Source organism: Marmota flaviventris, chromosome X (assembly GCF_047511675.1).
Source record: "Marmota flaviventris isolate mMarFla1 chromosome X, mMarFla1.hap1, whole genome shotgun sequence".
Taxonomy (NCBI): Eukaryota; Metazoa; Chordata; class Mammalia; order Rodentia; family Sciuridae; genus Marmota; species Marmota flaviventris.
This window is the reverse complement of record NC_092518.1, coordinates 134,763,227-134,782,112: the sequence shown is the minus strand read 5'-3', so window position 1 is coordinate 134,782,112 and position 18,886 is coordinate 134,763,227. Positions and strand designations below refer to the sequence as shown.

Sequence of the window (18,886 nt, the reverse complement as noted above, 5' to 3'; positions counted from 1 at the left end):
AATTTACACATTTAAAACATTCCAATCACAACATACTTATGTGTCTTAACTACTACTTATTGTCTCGTTCTATTTTTCTTTGCTGTGCACCCGCTGCGTACAACAATCTCTGTTTAGGACAAATGGGTATTGGCATTAAGAAAACACTTTAACCTCCCTCTGCCTCAGTTGTTTAGGTGTACCCGTTTGACGATGTTATCTGAGGATGAAATCAGTAAGTGCTAAACACCTGGCACACCCTATATTGTGAGTACATGTCTACTTTTTTTGTCGTTCCCATTAAACTGTGACCCTCAGATGACACCAACAGGGTTTATTCATTTCTGGGGCAGAAAACTTTACCACACTAATTAGGAGCATGATTTCTAGAGCTCAATTATATATATTTCAATACTACAGCTTAAAAACTGTGTGACCACGACCAAGTTCCCGAACCCCTTTCTGCTTGGTTGCACTGCCCCAGAAATGAACACAAGAATAGCAGATATGTTAGAAATTACTTACATCGATTTCCTGCATATACTACCTGCCAGCTATTATCTTTGCATGCCGGTTCCTGGAAATGGGAGGTCTCACCAAATGTCTATCAAACAGATTTTTCTCGCTACTTGTTTTGCACGCTAGACAAAAGCTCAACAATTACTCAATAAGCATTCTCATTCATGCAGAAGTGGACTAAATGATAACATTTTTTATAGCTGATAAAGTTTCTTTACCTTAGCTCCTGCACTTTGAGACATTTAGGAAGGCACTCAATCCCTCTAATACATATTAACCTGAGTACACTCTCTGTTTGACCTCAGCATAGCTACATTTTGAAGTAAGGAGATATATCCTATACCTGAACCAAACAAATACATCAGATAACAAGACCACATAATAAATAAACAAAATCAATGACACATACTCATGAATACTTTTAAGAAAAATGAAGCTGACAGACTTATTCAATAACAGTGAACATCTCAACCATGTAATTTTGATGGTCCCATTTCAAACCTCACAGACAAAATTTGAGCCAAAACTCAAAGGAAATATAGGAATGGAATCACATGAAGATACAGAGAAAGGTGTTTAATGTAAAGGAAATACTATACTGTAGGCCATGAGACATTTCATGCCTCTAGGAAAAAGCAAGGAGGACAGCATAGCAAGAGCAAGCTCAGATTTAAAAAAAAAGTACATAAAAGCAACATGCAGACAATGTGAGATGCTTTAGGCCATGGTAAAGTTATACAATTTTTTAAATACTCATTTTTAGGTGTAGATGAACACAACACAATACCTTTATTTTTATGTGGTGCTGAGGGTTGAACCTGGGCCCCTCTTGTGCTAGGTGAGCGCTCTACCACTAAGCCACAATCCCAGTCCAAGTTACAGGATTTTACCTAAGAAGGTAAGAAGCCATTGGAGGATTCTCAGCACAGAATTCACATGACCCACTTCATAGTTTTAAAGTCACTTGTGTTGTACACAGTGGTGCACATCTGTAATCAGCTTGGGAGGCTGAGGCAGGAATATTGCAAGTTCAAAACCAGCCTCAGCAACTTAGCAAGGCCCTAAGCAATTTAGCAAGACTCTGCCTCAAAATTAAAAACAAAAACCCTGGGGATGTAGGTCAGTGCTAAACTGTCCCTGGTTCAGTCCCCAGTACACACACACACACACACACACACACACAAAATCACATTGTGGGAGTTACACAAGACCCAAGGGTGGAAGCAGAGTAACTAATATGAGAGTCGAGAACCTTTCACATCCTGAAACTTCTCTTGTTGCTGCCCCTAAGGAACACAGTCAGAGTAGACCAGGAAAATTAGTAGATATTAAAGCACCTCTTCACTGTGACCTCCCTCCTTCTTTTCCTTTCCTCCAAAATTCTAATTTACAGTAGACATTTCATGCCTCTACTGCCTTCAGAAGTGAATGGGTTAAGCATTAGCTCATGCACCCTTTTCCTACTCCAGTTTTTCCTGTGGCTGCTTCCCAATGCCCAAAAGGAAGCAATTCTGTCTGGTACTGCTTACTGTTCATGCTGCTGTCACATCCAGCAGATGAAGTCCCCTACATTTCTCTTCAAAACATTTGGGACTTTTCACAAAATCATAGAAAATTTACCTTCTTTCTCCTGGGAGCTAAAGATATTTTAGAGAACAGTTAGACTTTTATTTCTGCTGTTGAACATTTTCTAGCAATAAGAGCCATGCAAATAGAACTCTCTAGCTGCTTCTTTCTGTGCCTTTTACAATTCAGCTTTAGTGCCATCCGAAGATATTACCTGGGTGCTGTGGAACTCTCCTGGGACTATATGAAAAGTGACCTGCTCAGTGAGCTGCATGTTGACACAAGGTAAAGGCTATACCTATATTCCTACAGCATTATGGGGATGTGATTCTGGTTGGAGAAAGTTGCTGACCTCAAGTTAGGATGGCTATAATGCTTAGTTAAACCCTGATAAAAAACATTTCCAGGTAAGGTGTCATTTCTTTTCAGACATCTAACCTATTACTTGATGTTTTGTTCTGTTTTGCCCATTGCATCTCTGTCACATTCTGCAACTCTGAAATGTACAGAGTGTGGTAGAGAGACAAGCAGCAAAGGAAAAAGAACCAAACTTTCCTTGACCTACCCCAAACTTTCATAGGCAAAACCAGGACAATGAGATCCAATCAACTGAACTGAGTTTAATTTCCAGTTCTCTGATGTGTGTATGTGATATGCTTTTTCGTAATATTAGCTGTGATTTCAGAAGCTTTTCCTCTTTTGGAGGTTCTGGAGCATTTACTCATTTACTCTGAGGAAAGTAGATGATCTTTACAGTATTACATGCAGTCATTGGTTCATTCACATTTTTCTACCTCTTCTCCAGTCAGTTTTGGTTATATATGTTTTAGAAATAATAGAAAGCAATTTATTATCCCCAGATTTGATAATGTATTGGCATTGAGTTACATAACAGTCTCTGTGATTTTTTATTTTAGGTCGTAGGGATTAAACCCAGGGGCACTTTATCACTGAGTTACATCTTCACCCTTTTTAATATTAGCCATGATTTTATTTTGAGAAAGTATCTTGCTAAGTTGCTTAGAGATTTACTAAGTTGCTGGGGCTGCCTTTGAACATAGATCCTCCTGCCTCAGCCTCCCAAATTGCTGGGATTATGGGCATGGACCACCAGGCCCATCAGTCTCTGTGATTTTGGTTGACCTATTCTGTGTCTGTAATATTACCTTTTCATTTCCTTATGATGTTTATTCTCATTCTGTCTTCAAAATTCTTCCAGAATTTTCTTGATTTTATTGGTCTTGCCAAGAACAATCTTTTGGGTTGATTTATCAATTCTTTTTTTCTTTATGTAGCTCATTCCTTTTTTCCAATTTCATTGGCTTTGTTTTGTTGTTTTACTTTTGCTTTATTGAGTGGAATGCTGGAATTATTTATTTTAAATTTTGTGTTTTTTCCTTAAATGTGTACTATAAGGATTTAAACACAATACATAATTTATGCTAATGTAAATACTAAATGTAGTCATGTTATACATTATCATCTTTCTTTTTGGTGGTGCTGAGGATTGAACCCAGGGCCTTGTGCAGGCGAGGCAAGCACTCTACCAACTGAGCTATAGCCCCAGCTCTAAATTATCATCTTTGTTTGATTTTCCGCATTCTCCTTACACACACCCCTTCTTGCCTATCCCAATCAGGCATCCCAAGATGATAATACACACCTACCCACCAGGGTTTTCTTTTCCAGTTTGTTTTATATAAGTGTGAACTTATACACACCTTTCCACTCACTTTGCACTATATCTTTGCACTCACTACCATATGTAGAGTGATGCTGCAACATTACTTTTTTTTTTAAAGCGAGCGAGAGAGAATTTTTTAATATTTATTGTTTAGTTTTCGGCGGACACAACATCTTTATTTGTATGTGGTGCTGAGGATCGAACCCAGCGCCACGCACATGCCAGGCAAGCGCGCTACTGCTTGAGCCACATCCCCAGCCCTGCAACATTACTTTAATTGAATTATTTTTATTTCTACTGAGCTTAAGCAACTTCTAAAATGGAACTTGTTTATTATTTTTTTCTTTGGGCTCTTTAATTTTTTAATTAATTACAAGACCCCTCTTATTATTTCAAGTTTTAATTTGCTTCATGATTATTGCAATTTCCCAAGATCTATTATTTGTCTATTGCCCTTCGTTATAATTTTGCCAAAATGGCTTTAATTTTTATAGTCAACTATATATTTTCTTTCATATCTTCAAAGTTGGCTGTTTAAAAATGTCTTCCACACTTCAGTGTTGCAAATGTATTCTCCCAGATTTTCTTACAAGATTTTTACTGTTTTGCTTTTTACAACTCATTTGCTATGCTATGTTATCTATAGGGAATAAGAGAGGCATCTGTATAGCTTTATTTTATCCATATCAATGACCTATTGTGATGGCATCATTTATAAAATAATTCAGCTTTACCATTAATTTGAAATAACACATTGATCTTATAAAAATTCTCACATAGCAATGTGTGTTTTTGGATTTATTATGCTATTTCATTGACCTACTATCATCTTGCTACACCACTACCATATAGAGGTGATTATAGTGGACCTCTAATATATCCTGATATCTGGTAAAAGCAACCTTTATTATTTACTTATTTATTTATTCATTGATTCAGGGATTACAGGCATGTGCCACTGTGCCAGGTAAATATCTTAAAGCTTTTTTTTTTTTGTGGAAAAATAAAATGCCTAAGAATAACTAAGAAAAGTACAAAATAAACAGTGCAGATTGCTTTCACAGTCAGCCCACTGGCACACACCTGTAGTACCAGAGATTAGGAAGGTTGAGGAAGGAGGATTGCAAGTTCAAGATCAGCCTCAGCAAGTTAGTGAGACCCTGTCTCAAAATAAAAATAGAAAGGTCTGGGTGTGTTCTTCAGTGGTAGAGTACCCCTGGGTTCAATCATTAGAACAAAAAAATTAACTTATTTATCAGATTAAAAAGACCCAAGAGCTGTTGTGATTCTAACTGAAATTTCATTAAATTTTCACATTAACTTTATTAATATATTTAAGTAATTTTGTTATTGCATCATGCCTATGCATTTATAAATCTGTTGCTATTGTTAATAAAATGGTTTTCTCCTATAATCCCACTTACTTGGGTGACTGAGGCAGGAGGATCACAAGTTCAAGGCCAGCCTAGGCAATTTACTAAGACTGTCTCAAAATAAAAAAGACTAGGGATGTAGTTCAGTGGTAAAGCACTTGCCTAGGATGTGTGAAGCCCATTTTAATATTGGGTTGAACCCCCAGTTTTCATTTGTAAGTGCTTAGTACTAAAATAGAGAAAAGCTATTACTTTGTGCATATTCATCTTGTCCTAGTTCCAATACCATATTAATCATAATAATTTTAGCCTAATATTTGTGGGTATTCAATCATATCATTAATAAAATGAGACAGATTTTAGATCTTTCTAATGTTTATAACCAATTATTTCATGATCTTATCTGATAGAATTTATTAGAAAACATGAAAAACATTAGATAACAATAAACACAGCATTCCTGTGTGTCCCAGGGTTTCCCTTGAAATACTCTTAATATGTTGCTATTTAAAATAATAATTGCTGGGACTGGGGTTGTGGCTCAAGAGGTAGAGTGTTCACCTAGCATACGTAAAACACTGGGCTCAATTCTCAGCACCACAAAGTAATATGTTATTTTCTCTTTTATTGTTCCTTTGTTTCTGATGCTGAGGGCATTTAAAACTATACATCTTTTTCTGAAATTCCACTAGTTTGAGTAATAATCATGTTCTTTTTATCTTGACTGAGCAAAGAAATTATTGATTCATTATCTGTGTTGTCTTATTGGCATGTACCTATGCAATGTTCACACATTAATTTCTTTTTAAAAAAATATTTATTTTTTAGTTGTAGTTGGACACAATACCTTTATTTTATTTGTTTATTTTTATGTGGTGCTAAGGATTGAACCCAGGGCCATGCATGTGCTAGGTGGGTTCTCTACTGCTGAGCCACAACCCCAGCCCCCTCACACATTAATTTCTTAATGCAAAAAGTGAATGTGTCAACTATATTAGCTCTTGAAATGTTCACTTTTTGCATAAGAAATCTCACTATTTATTATTGAACAAAATAAAACAGACTGAGTCTGTATATATTCCTTTTTCAGCCCTTTTTTTTGGCTTAATAAGACTGCATTTATGTCTTGATGGACATTTTTGGCCATTATGAAGAATACTAGTACAGACATTCATATACAAATCTTTACATGAACATATGTTTTCATTTCTATTAGGCATATTCTTTAATAGTAGAGTTTTTAGGTCAAATGGTATTTCTTTATTTAATTGTCAGGAATTACCCAACTGTTTTGCAAAACAGCTGCACCATTTTACATTCCTACTAGTAGTGGATAAAGGTATCAGTTTCTCAACATCTTCACCAATAATCATTGCTGTTATTTTTATTTTAGCTAACCTAAAGGGGATAAAATGGTTTGGATTTAGATTTATCTGATTAATGATATCAAATATTTTAATGTATATATTGACCATTTGTGTACCTTCTTTGCAGAAATGTCTATTCACTCCTTTGCTTATCTTTTAATTAGATTATTTGTCTTTTAGGATTGACTTGTAAAAGTTCTTTATATATATTTTTTTCATTTTATTTGTTGTTTTTCGATATTCTTGATATATTACACCTTCATCAGATTATGATATGGAAATATTTTCCCCATTCAGTGAGTAGTCTTTTCACTGTCCTAATATTATCCTTTGAAACCAAAGTTTTTCACTGTGATGAAGTCAAATTTATATATTTTTCCCTTTGGTTGCTTGTACTTTTGGTGTCATATGTAAGAAATCAATGTCAAAGTTAAGGTCACAAATATTTCACTTACATTTTGTAAGAGTTTTATGTTTTTAGCTCCTATATTAAAGTCTTTGACCCACGTTGAGTTAAATTTTGTGGAATGTGTGAGGAATTTAATGGAGTAAACTCATTTGTTACCTAACTTTCTGTTGTTGTGTAGGCAGTCACATGTATTTACCAAGAAAAAGTTGATCAAATTTTTATTTCAATAATACTAGTTTATGATCTTGATTATTTTGATACTGATTAACAGGATAAGCTGACTCTGGACACATCCTGAAAACTTCTGCCAAGGTTTGAAATAAACAGCTGGGGTAATTCAATTTTATATTATCTGTTCCTGCAGCTGCTGAGCTTCTTCTAAGCAAGGGTCAAGGAAAATAATAGGTTTTCCGATCAGTTTTAGATAAAATGTGAAAAAACAGTTCATGTCAGGGACAATTGTTGCTAAATATATTTGGCAGAATTTATATATTGAATCCCAAGGGAAACTCACAAACAAAAAGCTCACACAAGTTAGGAAGGAGCAAAACCTGTGAATCCTGGAATGTTTTAATCATTTACTGTGCAGATTACTCTGAAACTGAGACACGCAAATAAATCACGTATTTCTGATTCAGTGGAAAATATTTTCTAATGGAAAAGGTCTTAGGCTGGGAAGCTGTATATTGTTGTCCTGTTGATATAGGAATTTGTGGATACAGAAAAAGACAGACCTTCTCTCCAAAGAGAAGCGGCCTAGCTATTGGAATGCAAGAAATGCACAAGAACCTTTAAAATGAAAAAAAAAAAAAGGCCATGCCCTTGCCTACAAAATGTAACATGAGGGCAATATGCAAGCGCTAGAAAAACTGGAGTGAAATTGTGTAACTCCATCCTGGCTCCATCTCTAGTTCCTTCTGTTCCTTCATAAATATTAACAGCCTACACCAAGAGGTTTCTGTTTCTCCTTCTGCAGATGGTCTGCATTTTCCTTTGAATGTATATTTCTTAAGTTACCTTGAAATGTGTTGCTCCCTTAAGATAGGAGAAAATCAGTACAGGAAGTCATTTGTCATGGCCTTGAGTTGGCAGAAGGGCTCCCCAAGCAACATGCTTTCTTGGGTGTCCTGCAAACTCCAGAATGGAGTAAAACGTGGGAGAGAAGAGAAGTAAGCATGAAGTCTGCACCACCTTTGCCCCATTCCTGTTAGCTGGTCCCCTTGAGAGAGGTCTGTGAAAACCGAGCATCCCCAAGGAGCTTTTCCAGCCAGTTTGCTGCTAGATCCCAGGAAGGGGTGTGAAGGGCTTCTTGCCTGACTATGGATTGTGCTTGCAGCAGTTTTTGCTTTATGTGTGTGGAGGCTGTCCTGCTCACGGTTGGAGAGATCTCTTCTGGATGTTACCTTTCTTAGAAGGAAATCTGCTTCATTTGTTGGGTTAGTCCTTTCTGCTTCAACTTTGACATCATCTGGGAGTCAGAGAGCCTCCCTCTGCAAGGTGCTGTCTGTGTCTGTCCCTGTGTTTTCAGGGATTCCCTACAGTTCCCATTGGGCATGACTCTTGCAGATACATGTAGCAAGATCTGCTGTCTGCAGTGTGATGCAATTTTTCTCCAAACTAGTGCAAAAATAATGTCTCCTTATCAGAGTATGGCGGGGGCTGCAACCCTGGGGACCTTCTGGTTGGTTCTGTTGGGGTGTATGCCTAGCTGCATCTTTCTACTTACCACAGCATCTCCTCCAGGTTTGTATGATGGGAAGGTGACTGTGTAGCTCATGATACAGATCTTACAGAGTCACATTCACCCTTTTTATATAAAACATTTAAGTTTTCAGTATCTCTTAGCAGGTTTCTGTTAATCATATCTGCTAAGCTTTTGTGACAGCATCTTCACAAATTTATAGCTGGCAGTGAATTATCTGAAAGTAAACCAGATGAAAACATTTCCAGGCAACATTGTTCAAATATTCACAATTTGTATGCCTTCTTAAGTGATTTTATCGCTTTTGAAAAATGCAAATAGGAAAAAAATCATCAGTTTTTTTTCTTCTTTCTTCCTTTTGCATGCAGGAAGTTTATTGGGGTAGGCAATCCACTGGAAGTAATGGAAACAGGATTGGATAGAGGGAGAAGTTGAATGGATGCAGTTTTATACACCCTCACATTGACCAGGAAAGGGACATTTCTTTGGGTGAAGTTGCTGACTTCAGACAAAGGTAGTTTCCTAAGGGGAACTCAGATGAAAGCCATCAGCTGTCAGCATTTCCAGCAGCTTGCCTCCCTCCTCTAGTATCCACTCTGGATTCCTCCCACTACCTTTCATTTTGTACTTCTGCTGGTTCAATTGGGTCACCTGATGAGGTGCCTGGTCATTGTGCCCTTCTCAGAACTTGGTTGCGCTTGCCCATTTATCATCCAAATTGGGCAATGGAGTACCAAGAGATATCCAAGTGAATGATCTTGGTTCCAAATGCATTCTTCTCTTTTCCTATTGTATAACACTTCCTGCCACTGCTCATAACAGTAAGTTACTCCTAGCCTTTTAAAAAACAGGGCTCCTAAGCCCTCAGAGCCCATATTTAGAGGCAGTTTCCCCAATGGGGTCAATGGGAGTAATGTTAATTTGAAGCTGCTCCTACTGACACCCCTCATTTCCCAGATCCATGTAATTTAGTTAGGAAAATAGCACTATATGATAGCCATTAAACTATGGAATATACTGCATCCTGGAAGATTGTGCCTTATTCTTACAGAATATTATCTCTAAACTGGTGTCTTGGCTATTCCTTCAACAAGCTATTCTACACTCTATCAGATGGGCAACGCAATTTTCCAGTAATGTCGTATATGATTAGACTGTTGGATCCCATGGTCATGTATTTCCTTGCTTTAAAATGGATTTCTTGGTGTGATGCAATGATAAAATGCAAGATCTTGTGCTAGTGGAAGGGCTTGGCTGGTGTTGATTACTTAGGCTCACCAAATGGCTAAATGTTGCTTTTCATGACTAAACACTCAACGTCTCTCCAGGTGAACTGGGCTGCACAAAATAATCACACAGAGACAGAAATACCTTTTTCTTTGGGTCCTGTGATAGCTCCTCTGACCTTAGGGGTCCATGGAAAGAGAGAGAGTGAGTGCTGAACCCTTTTATTGGGGAGAAGCCATTCAAATGAGGCAAGGGGGAGGATTACAAGGGAACAGGTAGGTGAGGGTAGCTCAACCCCTGTGGCTGTGGCCTATTCCTGTGGCCACTCCCAGGGTCACACCTTATTATCCAAGCGAGGGAAAACACCTAGTCCCAAGTCCTGAGTCATGGCACTACCCAGCCAGACTACAGCAGATTCCCCGTGGTGTATCAATCAGGACTTAAAGGTGCATGCATTTGGAGTGGCTCCCCACAGCTGGATAGTTTCCTTGATGAATGATGACATGGGCTTGCTTTTGGACTCCATTGCTGGCAAGTTGGATATTCACAGCAACAATACCTAGATCAGCTTTGCCTGCATAGCCCATTATAGCCTCAGCAATGGCCCTTCATTCTTAGGTCCATTTTGCTAGAATTGAGGTAACAACAATAGAAGCCAGCAAACACTTGACTGGTTAAGGCATTCAGTGTACTTGGTTGTTCAGTGCCTTTTGTGTGGTGAATATTCTCTTGACTTATTCATTCTCTGTTGCCATCCTTTGTTTATGTAGATTCACGTTTCTGCCATGTCATTTTCTTTCTCTCTGAACAACTTCTTTGAATATTTCTTGCAAGATGGGTCTATTGGTAATATATTCCTCGAATTTTTATTTATCTAAGAAAGTATTTCTTCTGAAGTTTTGAAGGATAACTTCATTTAGTATACAATCCTAGGTTGATGTAGGTAAAGTGTTTTCCTCCTGCTTTGACTTGTTACAAGAGTTTTTCTTTGATTTTTCTGAAGTTTGAATATTATATACCCAAATTCAGTTTTTATTTGTTTGTATTTATACTTCTTGTAAGTTTCCTGTATATGTGGTTTGATGTGTAGTATTAATCTGGGGAGATCAATTGCTTCTTGGTGTTGTTTCAAAACTTGGCCTCTATTTCTTTCTTTTCTCTTCTTCTGGTATTTACATTTGTATGTGTTATTCTGTTCTGCTTTTCCAGTAATTTTTCTTTCATTTTTGGAAGTTTCTATGATCATATCCTCAAGCTCAGAGATTCTTTCCTCTTCTATTCTATTAATGACCCCATCAAGCCACTTGTGGTGGCACACACCTGTAATCCCAGCATTTTGGGAGGCTGAGGCAGGAGGACCACAGTTCAAAGCCAGCCTCAGCAATGGTGAGATGCTAGGCAACTCAGTGAGACTCTGTCTCTAAATAAAATACAAAATAGGACTGGGGATGTGGCTCAGTGGTTCAGTGCCCCTGGGTTCAATCCTCAGTATCAAAAAAAAAAAACAGCCCATCAAAGATATTCTTTATTTCTGTTACAGTATTTTTTTTTACTTCCAGAATTATTTTTTTGATTCTTTCTTAGAATTTCCATCTCTCTGCTTACAATATATATCTGTTATTATATATTTTCTACTTCCCCCATTAAAACCCTTAGCATATAGGTCATTGTTTTTAAAAGTTTCTAGTGTGGTAATTTCTACTTTCCTGTCATATCTGGCTCTGGTTCTGGGTTGAATTTGTCTCATCAAACTGGATTGTTTTCCTTTTAGAATGTCTTGTATTTTTTTCTGGACATGATATACTGGGTAAAAGGAACAGCTATAAATAGGCTTTTAGTGATGTGTTGGTGGGGTGATGGGCAGGGCATGCACTCTATAGTTCTCCTTCTTAGTATTTAGGTGAGCCTGTGCCCCTGGCCTGTGACTTTTCCATTGCTTCTTAACAAAATATGAGTAAATCAAATCTAGGAGTATATTAGAAGGATTATATAATACAACAATAATGAGATTTACTCCTATAGTGTAAGGATGTTTCAGCATATGACAATTTACCACTGTAATACATTAACAGAATGGGGGAAAACATATGATCATCTCAACTGATGTGGGAAAAACATTTGAAAAAATTTGACACCCTTTCATGTTAATAACCCTTAAGAAATTAGGAATATTGGGCTGGGGATGTGGCTCAAGTGGTAGTGCGCTCACCTGGCATGCATGTGGCCTGGGTTTGATCCTCAGCACCACATACAAACAAAGATGTTGTGTCCGCCAAAAACTAAAAAAAATAAATAAATAAACATTAAAAAAATTATCTCTCTCTTTAAAAAAAAGAAATTAGGAATAAAAGGATATTATCTCAATATAATAAAAGCCACATATGAAAAACCAACAATGAAACTGGGCCTAAACTAACACTATATGCAAAGATAAACTCAAAGGAATCCATAACCTAAATGTAAGGTTAAAATTATAAAACTCTCAGAAGAAAATATAGGGTAAAGCTGCATGGCTTTGAATTTGCCAGTGCTTTCTTGGATAAAACACTGAAGGCAAAGACAATGAAAGAAAAACAGATGAATGGGACTTCATGAAAATTAAATAAGTTTGTTCATAAAAGGACACAGCAGAGTCAGAAAGCAACCTGCAGAATGACATAAACTATTTGTAAATACTATGTTAGATTTAAATAAGGGATTACTATCCAGAAAATATATAGAACTCTTTTTTAAAAATATTTTTTAGTTGTCAATGGACCTTTATTTTGTTTGTTTTTATGTGGTGCTGAGGATCGAACCCAGTGCCTCACACATGCTAGGCAAGTGCTCTGCCACTAAGCCACAACCCCAGCCCAGTTCTAACCAATGTATAGAACTCTTAAAACCCAATAACAAGAAAGCAAATGACCTGATTTGAAAGGGGAAATATGGCCTGGCAATAGAACTCAGTGGTAGACCACTTGCCTAACATTTGTGAACCCCTAATTTTAATCCCCAGCATCCCAAAATTGTGGGGCACAAACGACTTGAATAGAGATTCCTCCAAAGAAAATATACACATTACTAATAAGCACATAAAAGGACATAAATCACTAATTATTAAGTAAATATGAATAAAACTACAAAGAAATACCACCTTACCCACCATGATGGCTACTCTAAAAATACAAACGATTACAAGTGTTTGCAAAAATACAGAAAAATTAAAATCCTTATGTACTGTTGGGAATATTAAATTCTACAGCTTATATGGAAAAGAGTACTGCAATTCCTCCAAAACTAAAAACTAGAGTTACCATTTGGTCCAGCAATTACACTTTTAGGTATATATTCAAAAGAATTGAAAGCAGGGACTTGAGATATTTGTACATCCATTGTATTATTAAGGGTTCTCCAAAGAAACAGAACAAAAAGGAGAGATATACTACATGTTATATGTGTATTGCCATCCATACGAACATTATTCATAATAGCTCTTCATGTCTTTTGACAGATAAATGGTTAATCAAAATGTGGCCTATATGTTTTCACATTATCATATTTTATTGCAATAAAAACTAAAAACAAAAAAAAAATAACCAGGTGTGGCTGCTCCAGAAAGAAATAATGAGACTTTGGTTATTTCACCACAGGGTTGAGAAAGAAACAAATAAGTGATCAATACCTAGACTTACTTTTATTCATTTCACATCCTGGTAATCTCAGGCATGATGGACTCCCGCTCCAGGCTTATAAATACAATCAGAAGCTTTCCCTTATCTCTCCCATTTCATACTTATTGTGGTCATTTACAACAGTGAAGGTGTCTCACTGGCTGATATTTGGGGCCTCCTTTTTCTGTGTCCCCCATTCATCTTTTATTTGTGCTATAGTCCATTTCTCACATCTCTCACTTTTCAAAAACTCCTGAGAATCAATAATATAGGAGACTCAAACAACACCTTTTCCACATTTAATTATGTCTTTAAAAAGCTTTCATTTTCCCTAATCATTTCTGATGTGTGTTTTGTGGTAGCACAGAGGAGGTACATAGTATGTGGTTAATATGTGTCACAATGGGCAAAGGTGCAACATCTGCAATTGAGGGGAGAGAGAAAGAATGTCCACGCGCTATGCCCTTTTCAATGCTTTATTCACTCCAAATCACTCAATACAATTTCACTCTATAGGTTCTTAATCAAGGAATGACAGTCTTTAATGCTGGGCATTGCAATAGACATAATCAATTCAAAGCAAACAATTCTAAGTTTGCAAACACACCTCATCATGACAGACTTATTACAGACATTCCCTCTGCATGCTGAGCTTAAGTGCTAGATTTAAAGTCTAAAGTCTTAGGTCTCAAGTCCAGCAGATGCACACTCACTCAGACTGCAGTGACCAGTCAGGAACCCATAGAAGCTTCTCCTGGTGTGGAGCTGATGGCTGGCTGAAGAGAAGGAGAAGTAAGGAGAGGTCGCCTTTGAGAGTGGTGAGGATGATGCAGAGGATCAGGCTGCTGATGAGAAGAGTTGGAATATCAGTCCAGGTCCTCATTAAGCTCTCAGACTTGTGTGCATCAGTGTCAGCTGGCTGAATGTCTGTTTATTTGTTCCATTATTTATACTAATTTTTGGGAGCTTCTGTTCACCCTTTGGGTCCCCATCAGCTGTTACCAGGTTTCCTAGTAACATCTTACATCTTGGAGTCAGGACATATGGTCTGGTGTTTTCTGCCCTGATATCACACTTTTGACTCTTATCAGGGTTATGACAAATGACATGTGACTTCACCCTGACTCTTACCAGGATTGTGGAAACTGACTTGCTTTTATCAGGCTATGCCTGATGGCATATCAGAGGGCTCTGTAGGCTTGCCTGGTGACACTGCAGGTTTATTTTAAAATGGAGTTTTAGAATGGAGTTGCTTAGGCTAAGGCCTAAGGCTATCCTTACAATGTGTAAGTCAGTATACATCTGTTTGGGGCAAGTGCTTAATTTTTTTTTTGATTGATTGAAGTTTGAAGACCACGATCTATACATGAAAGTTTTCTTCCTCATGAGAATTAATTGAATTCCCATGTCTTATTAAAATGATATCAACTGGTAAAATCTAATGGAAAATAAAAGTTAGATGTTGAAAGCATAAATGAGGAAGAGAGGCTCTTTATGGCATATAGAAAGCTACAGAACTGTTCCATGGTGTGAAAAAGTTACCAGCATATGAAAACCAGTGAGTTTAAATATTCACGTTCAGCTACTTCATAATTTCTATCAATTTGCTTGGGTCCAGTGTCCCATCTTCACTAGGATTCACATTGGTTATTTTGATTATTCAATCTAAATGGGGGGCTCAGGACATGACAGCCTAACTTGTCAGGTAGGGAAAGAGGAAAATCTGGGAGCCTAAAAGAATTTTGATGACTTATGAAAAAAATAACACTTTAGGAACATTTATATAATTAATTATAATAATAATTTCTAATTTAGTAACTGACCCATGAATAATTAGATAATTGGGAGTATTAGACTAGACACAAAAATGAGCATTAATGTATAATTGTCTGTGAATTATAATGCTTGGTACCAGAAGGTCTCAATGTATATAGTCTTCATTGAAAGTTAATTGTCCCTGTGATATTCTTGGTGCCCCTAAGGAAGAAAGTATAATTTTAAGTACATATAGATCAAATTTTCATGTAAGATACTTAGGTTAAAGTTATAGTCTGTTTTAGAGGTGAAATTGAAAGATTCAATAGTTATTGCTTTGGCAGAAAAATTTTTGGCTGATGTACTGTATGGGTCTTGATTTTATGATCTATCATTTTGTACCTAATATATCAGTTGACTTGTAGAAACAGTGTTTGATTTGGTGGCTTTCAGGAATTCATGTACAACTACTAATTTAGTAACTGAACATTTGTTAACAGTAGATGGGAATGGGATGGGAGCATTAGTTGCAGCTGAATTTTGAATGACTTTTCCTTTCTCCATACAGATTTCCTCCTAGAACACAAAGATCTTTTCCGTTCAACACCTCAGTCATGTATAAAAAGACTGTGTTTGTAGAGTTCACGGATCACCTTTTCAACATTGCCAAGCCCAGGCCACCCTGGATGGGTAATGAAAAAACAATATTGAATGCTAATTATGACACTGGTTATCTTATTTCCTAGCAAGGATTCTCCGATCTTGGGAGTGCAGTTAAATATGGCAGCTGTCAAAAAGAATGTTCTTTTGTTCAGTTTTCCTTACTGCCACACTTAGAGCTGACACTTGTGTCTTCTGTAAATGTTGCAGTGCTCCTGCAGCATTATTCTGGATTTCTTTTCTTTTCTTTCTATCATCAATCCGTAGGTGATCTTATCCAGCTTTATGACTTTAAAATATTATCTATATGCTAATAATTCCCAAATTTCTATCTTCCACTTACACCTCTCCGTGAACACTAACTGCATACTTTCACTTAGATGTTGAATAAACATGCAACAAGATGTTCAGATGAGACATTTCCTGTCATAACATTTTTTTTTTTTTTGTGGCACTGGGTATCAAACCCAGGGCCTTGCACGTTAGACATGTACTCTGCCACTGAGCTATACTCCATGTCTCTGTCTTAGAATTATTGGGAGAGGGCTGGGGATGTGGCTCACGCAGTAGCACACTTGCCTGGCATGTGTGCAGCCCGGGTTCGATCCTCAGCACCACATACAAACAAAGATGTTGTGTCTGCCGAAAACTAAAAAATAAATATTAAAAAAATTCTCTCTTTCTCTCTCTCTCTCTCTCTTAAAAAAAAGAATTATTGGGAGAATTATAGGTGACAAATATTCCTATATTTTGAAAACAGATATTAGCCCACCTATTCAGGACTTGTTCATATAGTGGTTCAAAACTAATTATGTAACCCTTGGACCATGACTCACTTATAAGCCTAAATAAAAGAAGGCTAGGAAGTTTATATTTAAAGATTTTTTTGGAGAGCATTTTTGGGATATCCCTTACGATGTGAGGGGAATAAATCTCCCTCATGTCAAGCTATAACAATGAAGACTTCAGGAGAACAACTTAGAAGACTAGACATAGCACTTCTGGAACTTGACATACTGACTAGTGCCTGATTTCTGTCTCTAAAAACTTTAGGGCTGGGGCTGTGGCTCAGTGGTAGAGCACTTGCCTTGCACAGATGAGGCACTTGGTTCAATCCTCAGCACCACATACAAATAAAAATAAATAAGATAAAGATATTGTGTCCATGTATAACTAAAAAAAATTAAAAAAAAACTTTCAAGGTCAGAGACTAGGAGTAATTTCCCCTGATGGCATAACAGGGAGGGTGGGATATAGTAGAATGTGACTGCACTATCATTGTTAGGCATGAGGCCAGAAAGTTCACAGGATGACACCTGTCTTAAGAAGACCCTACCTAGCCTAGGTGAGCCCAAGAGAAAAGGCCCATGTGGGTTGTACTGCCAGAAACATAAACTAAGGGGAAAGATGCAAGTGACCAGCTAAAAAGTGTATACCCCATGGAGAGAGATATAGTATGATGTCACCAAATTGAGAGTTGGGGAGGGGGTCTTCAAAGGACTCAGATATATTCCCACAAAAAGAGGCAGAATTTTGGCATGTGCTACAACCAAGAGATACTAATGCAATGCTGCCAGTGTTGTTTCAAAGCAAGTCCCTATCATCAAGACTCTTTTTCCACTCCCACCCTCTTTCCATTTGCTTCTACCTTAGAGGGTCCAGAATTTAGCTGGAGGAAAAAGGGAACTTTTAATTGCAGAGGACATCAAAATTTTATATTTAGACTGGACTGGTTTTATAATACTAAAAACGTTGCTGTTTGCTAACACTTGAAAGTTACTGGAAAAGATTTAGGATCAAAGTGTAAGAGAGGAAAATTCCATATACTGCAATTAAAAACAAAGCTATTTTATATTTTCATTGAATCCTATTAATTCAATAAACCATTTATAGGCATATTTTTTTAAAAAAATATTTTTTAGGTGTAGATGGACACAATATCTTTATTTTATTTGTTTTTATGTGGTGCTGAGAATCAAACCTAGAGCCTCACACATGCTAGACAAGAGCTTTACCACTGAGCTACAGCCCCAGCCCCATTTATAGGCATCTTATAATATCCACAAAGCAGAACTGTGTGTGTGTGTGTGTGTGTGTGTGTGTGTGTGTTGCTGGGGATTGAACCCAGGGCCTTGTGCATGTGAGGCAAGCACTCTTCCAATGGAACTATAATCCAGGCCCCACAAAATAGAACTCTTAATTTTTCTCTTGCTTTTCTGTGTCATGGATTAACAAATGACATAGTGTACAAGCCACAGATCATACAAATCATTTTTTACTCCTCTCTTTCTCTTTTATTCTGTCTCCAACATCCAGTCCATCCACAAGTCCTATTGACTGTTACTCCAAAACAAGTTCCAAGTTGTCCTCTTTTACTTCCGTAAAATCAAGATTTATCCTGCTCTTATGCCCTATAAGGTCCTACATGTTATGTTCCCTATCTCTATAACCACATTTTCTATTACTTATTCACCTTGTTTCACCAACTTATTCCTATCTCAGGAGATTTGCATTTTATCTGTTTTTAATGATTTTCCACTAGGTCTTTGAAACTATTGCTTCTTTTTTATTAGTCAGATCTCTTTGCAGATGCCATGTCCTCAGAGAGGATCTTCTTGACCACTATATTTAAAGTATCTCCTACCTCCTGCTTCATTATTTTCTAGCACACATTGTCGTCCTTTATAGAAATCATAATAACTTCAAATATTCTTGTTATTTCTTTACATGCTTAATGTTTCTATAATGTGAAATCCAGTACATAGAACAGTTCCTAGAATATAGTAAGAACTCAAATATTAGTTGAACTGATGAATGCACTTAATGAATTGCCAGAAATATTTCCTCAGAACAACCATGAGGCTGGAGTGGTTTTGGCATAACTACTTGTTCTTAATAATCACAGGAGCTTGCCTCTCCATTGTGACATTGATCCTCACTTTCGTAACAACTCGAGTGCTATCTTTCAAGTGATCTTTGAGGGACATCTCAT

At 37.0% G+C, this 18,886-nt stretch overlaps 1 protein-coding gene across 5 annotated transcripts in view; it reads left to right on the top strand.

Annotated features, from left to right (window-relative positions):
- The first annotated feature begins 1,999 nt into the window (after nucleotides 1-1,999).
- Nucleotides 2,000-18,886, top strand: part of F8 (coagulation factor VIII) — a 98,356-nt gene continuing 81,469 nt past the window's right edge. For all 5 annotated transcript variants that reach the window (XR_011705694.1, XR_011705693.1, XM_071606536.1 and 2 more), the window contains exons 1-2: nucleotides 2,000-2,349; nucleotides 15,803-15,924. Coding sequence is in view for 3 of the 5 variants with exons in the window: in XM_071606536.1 (XP_071462637.1) it covers nucleotides 2,204-2,349; nucleotides 15,803-15,924 (268 nt within the window). In the remaining 2 variants the exon portion in view is untranslated. The remainder of the gene's footprint in view (nucleotides 2,350-15,802; nucleotides 15,925-18,886) is intronic.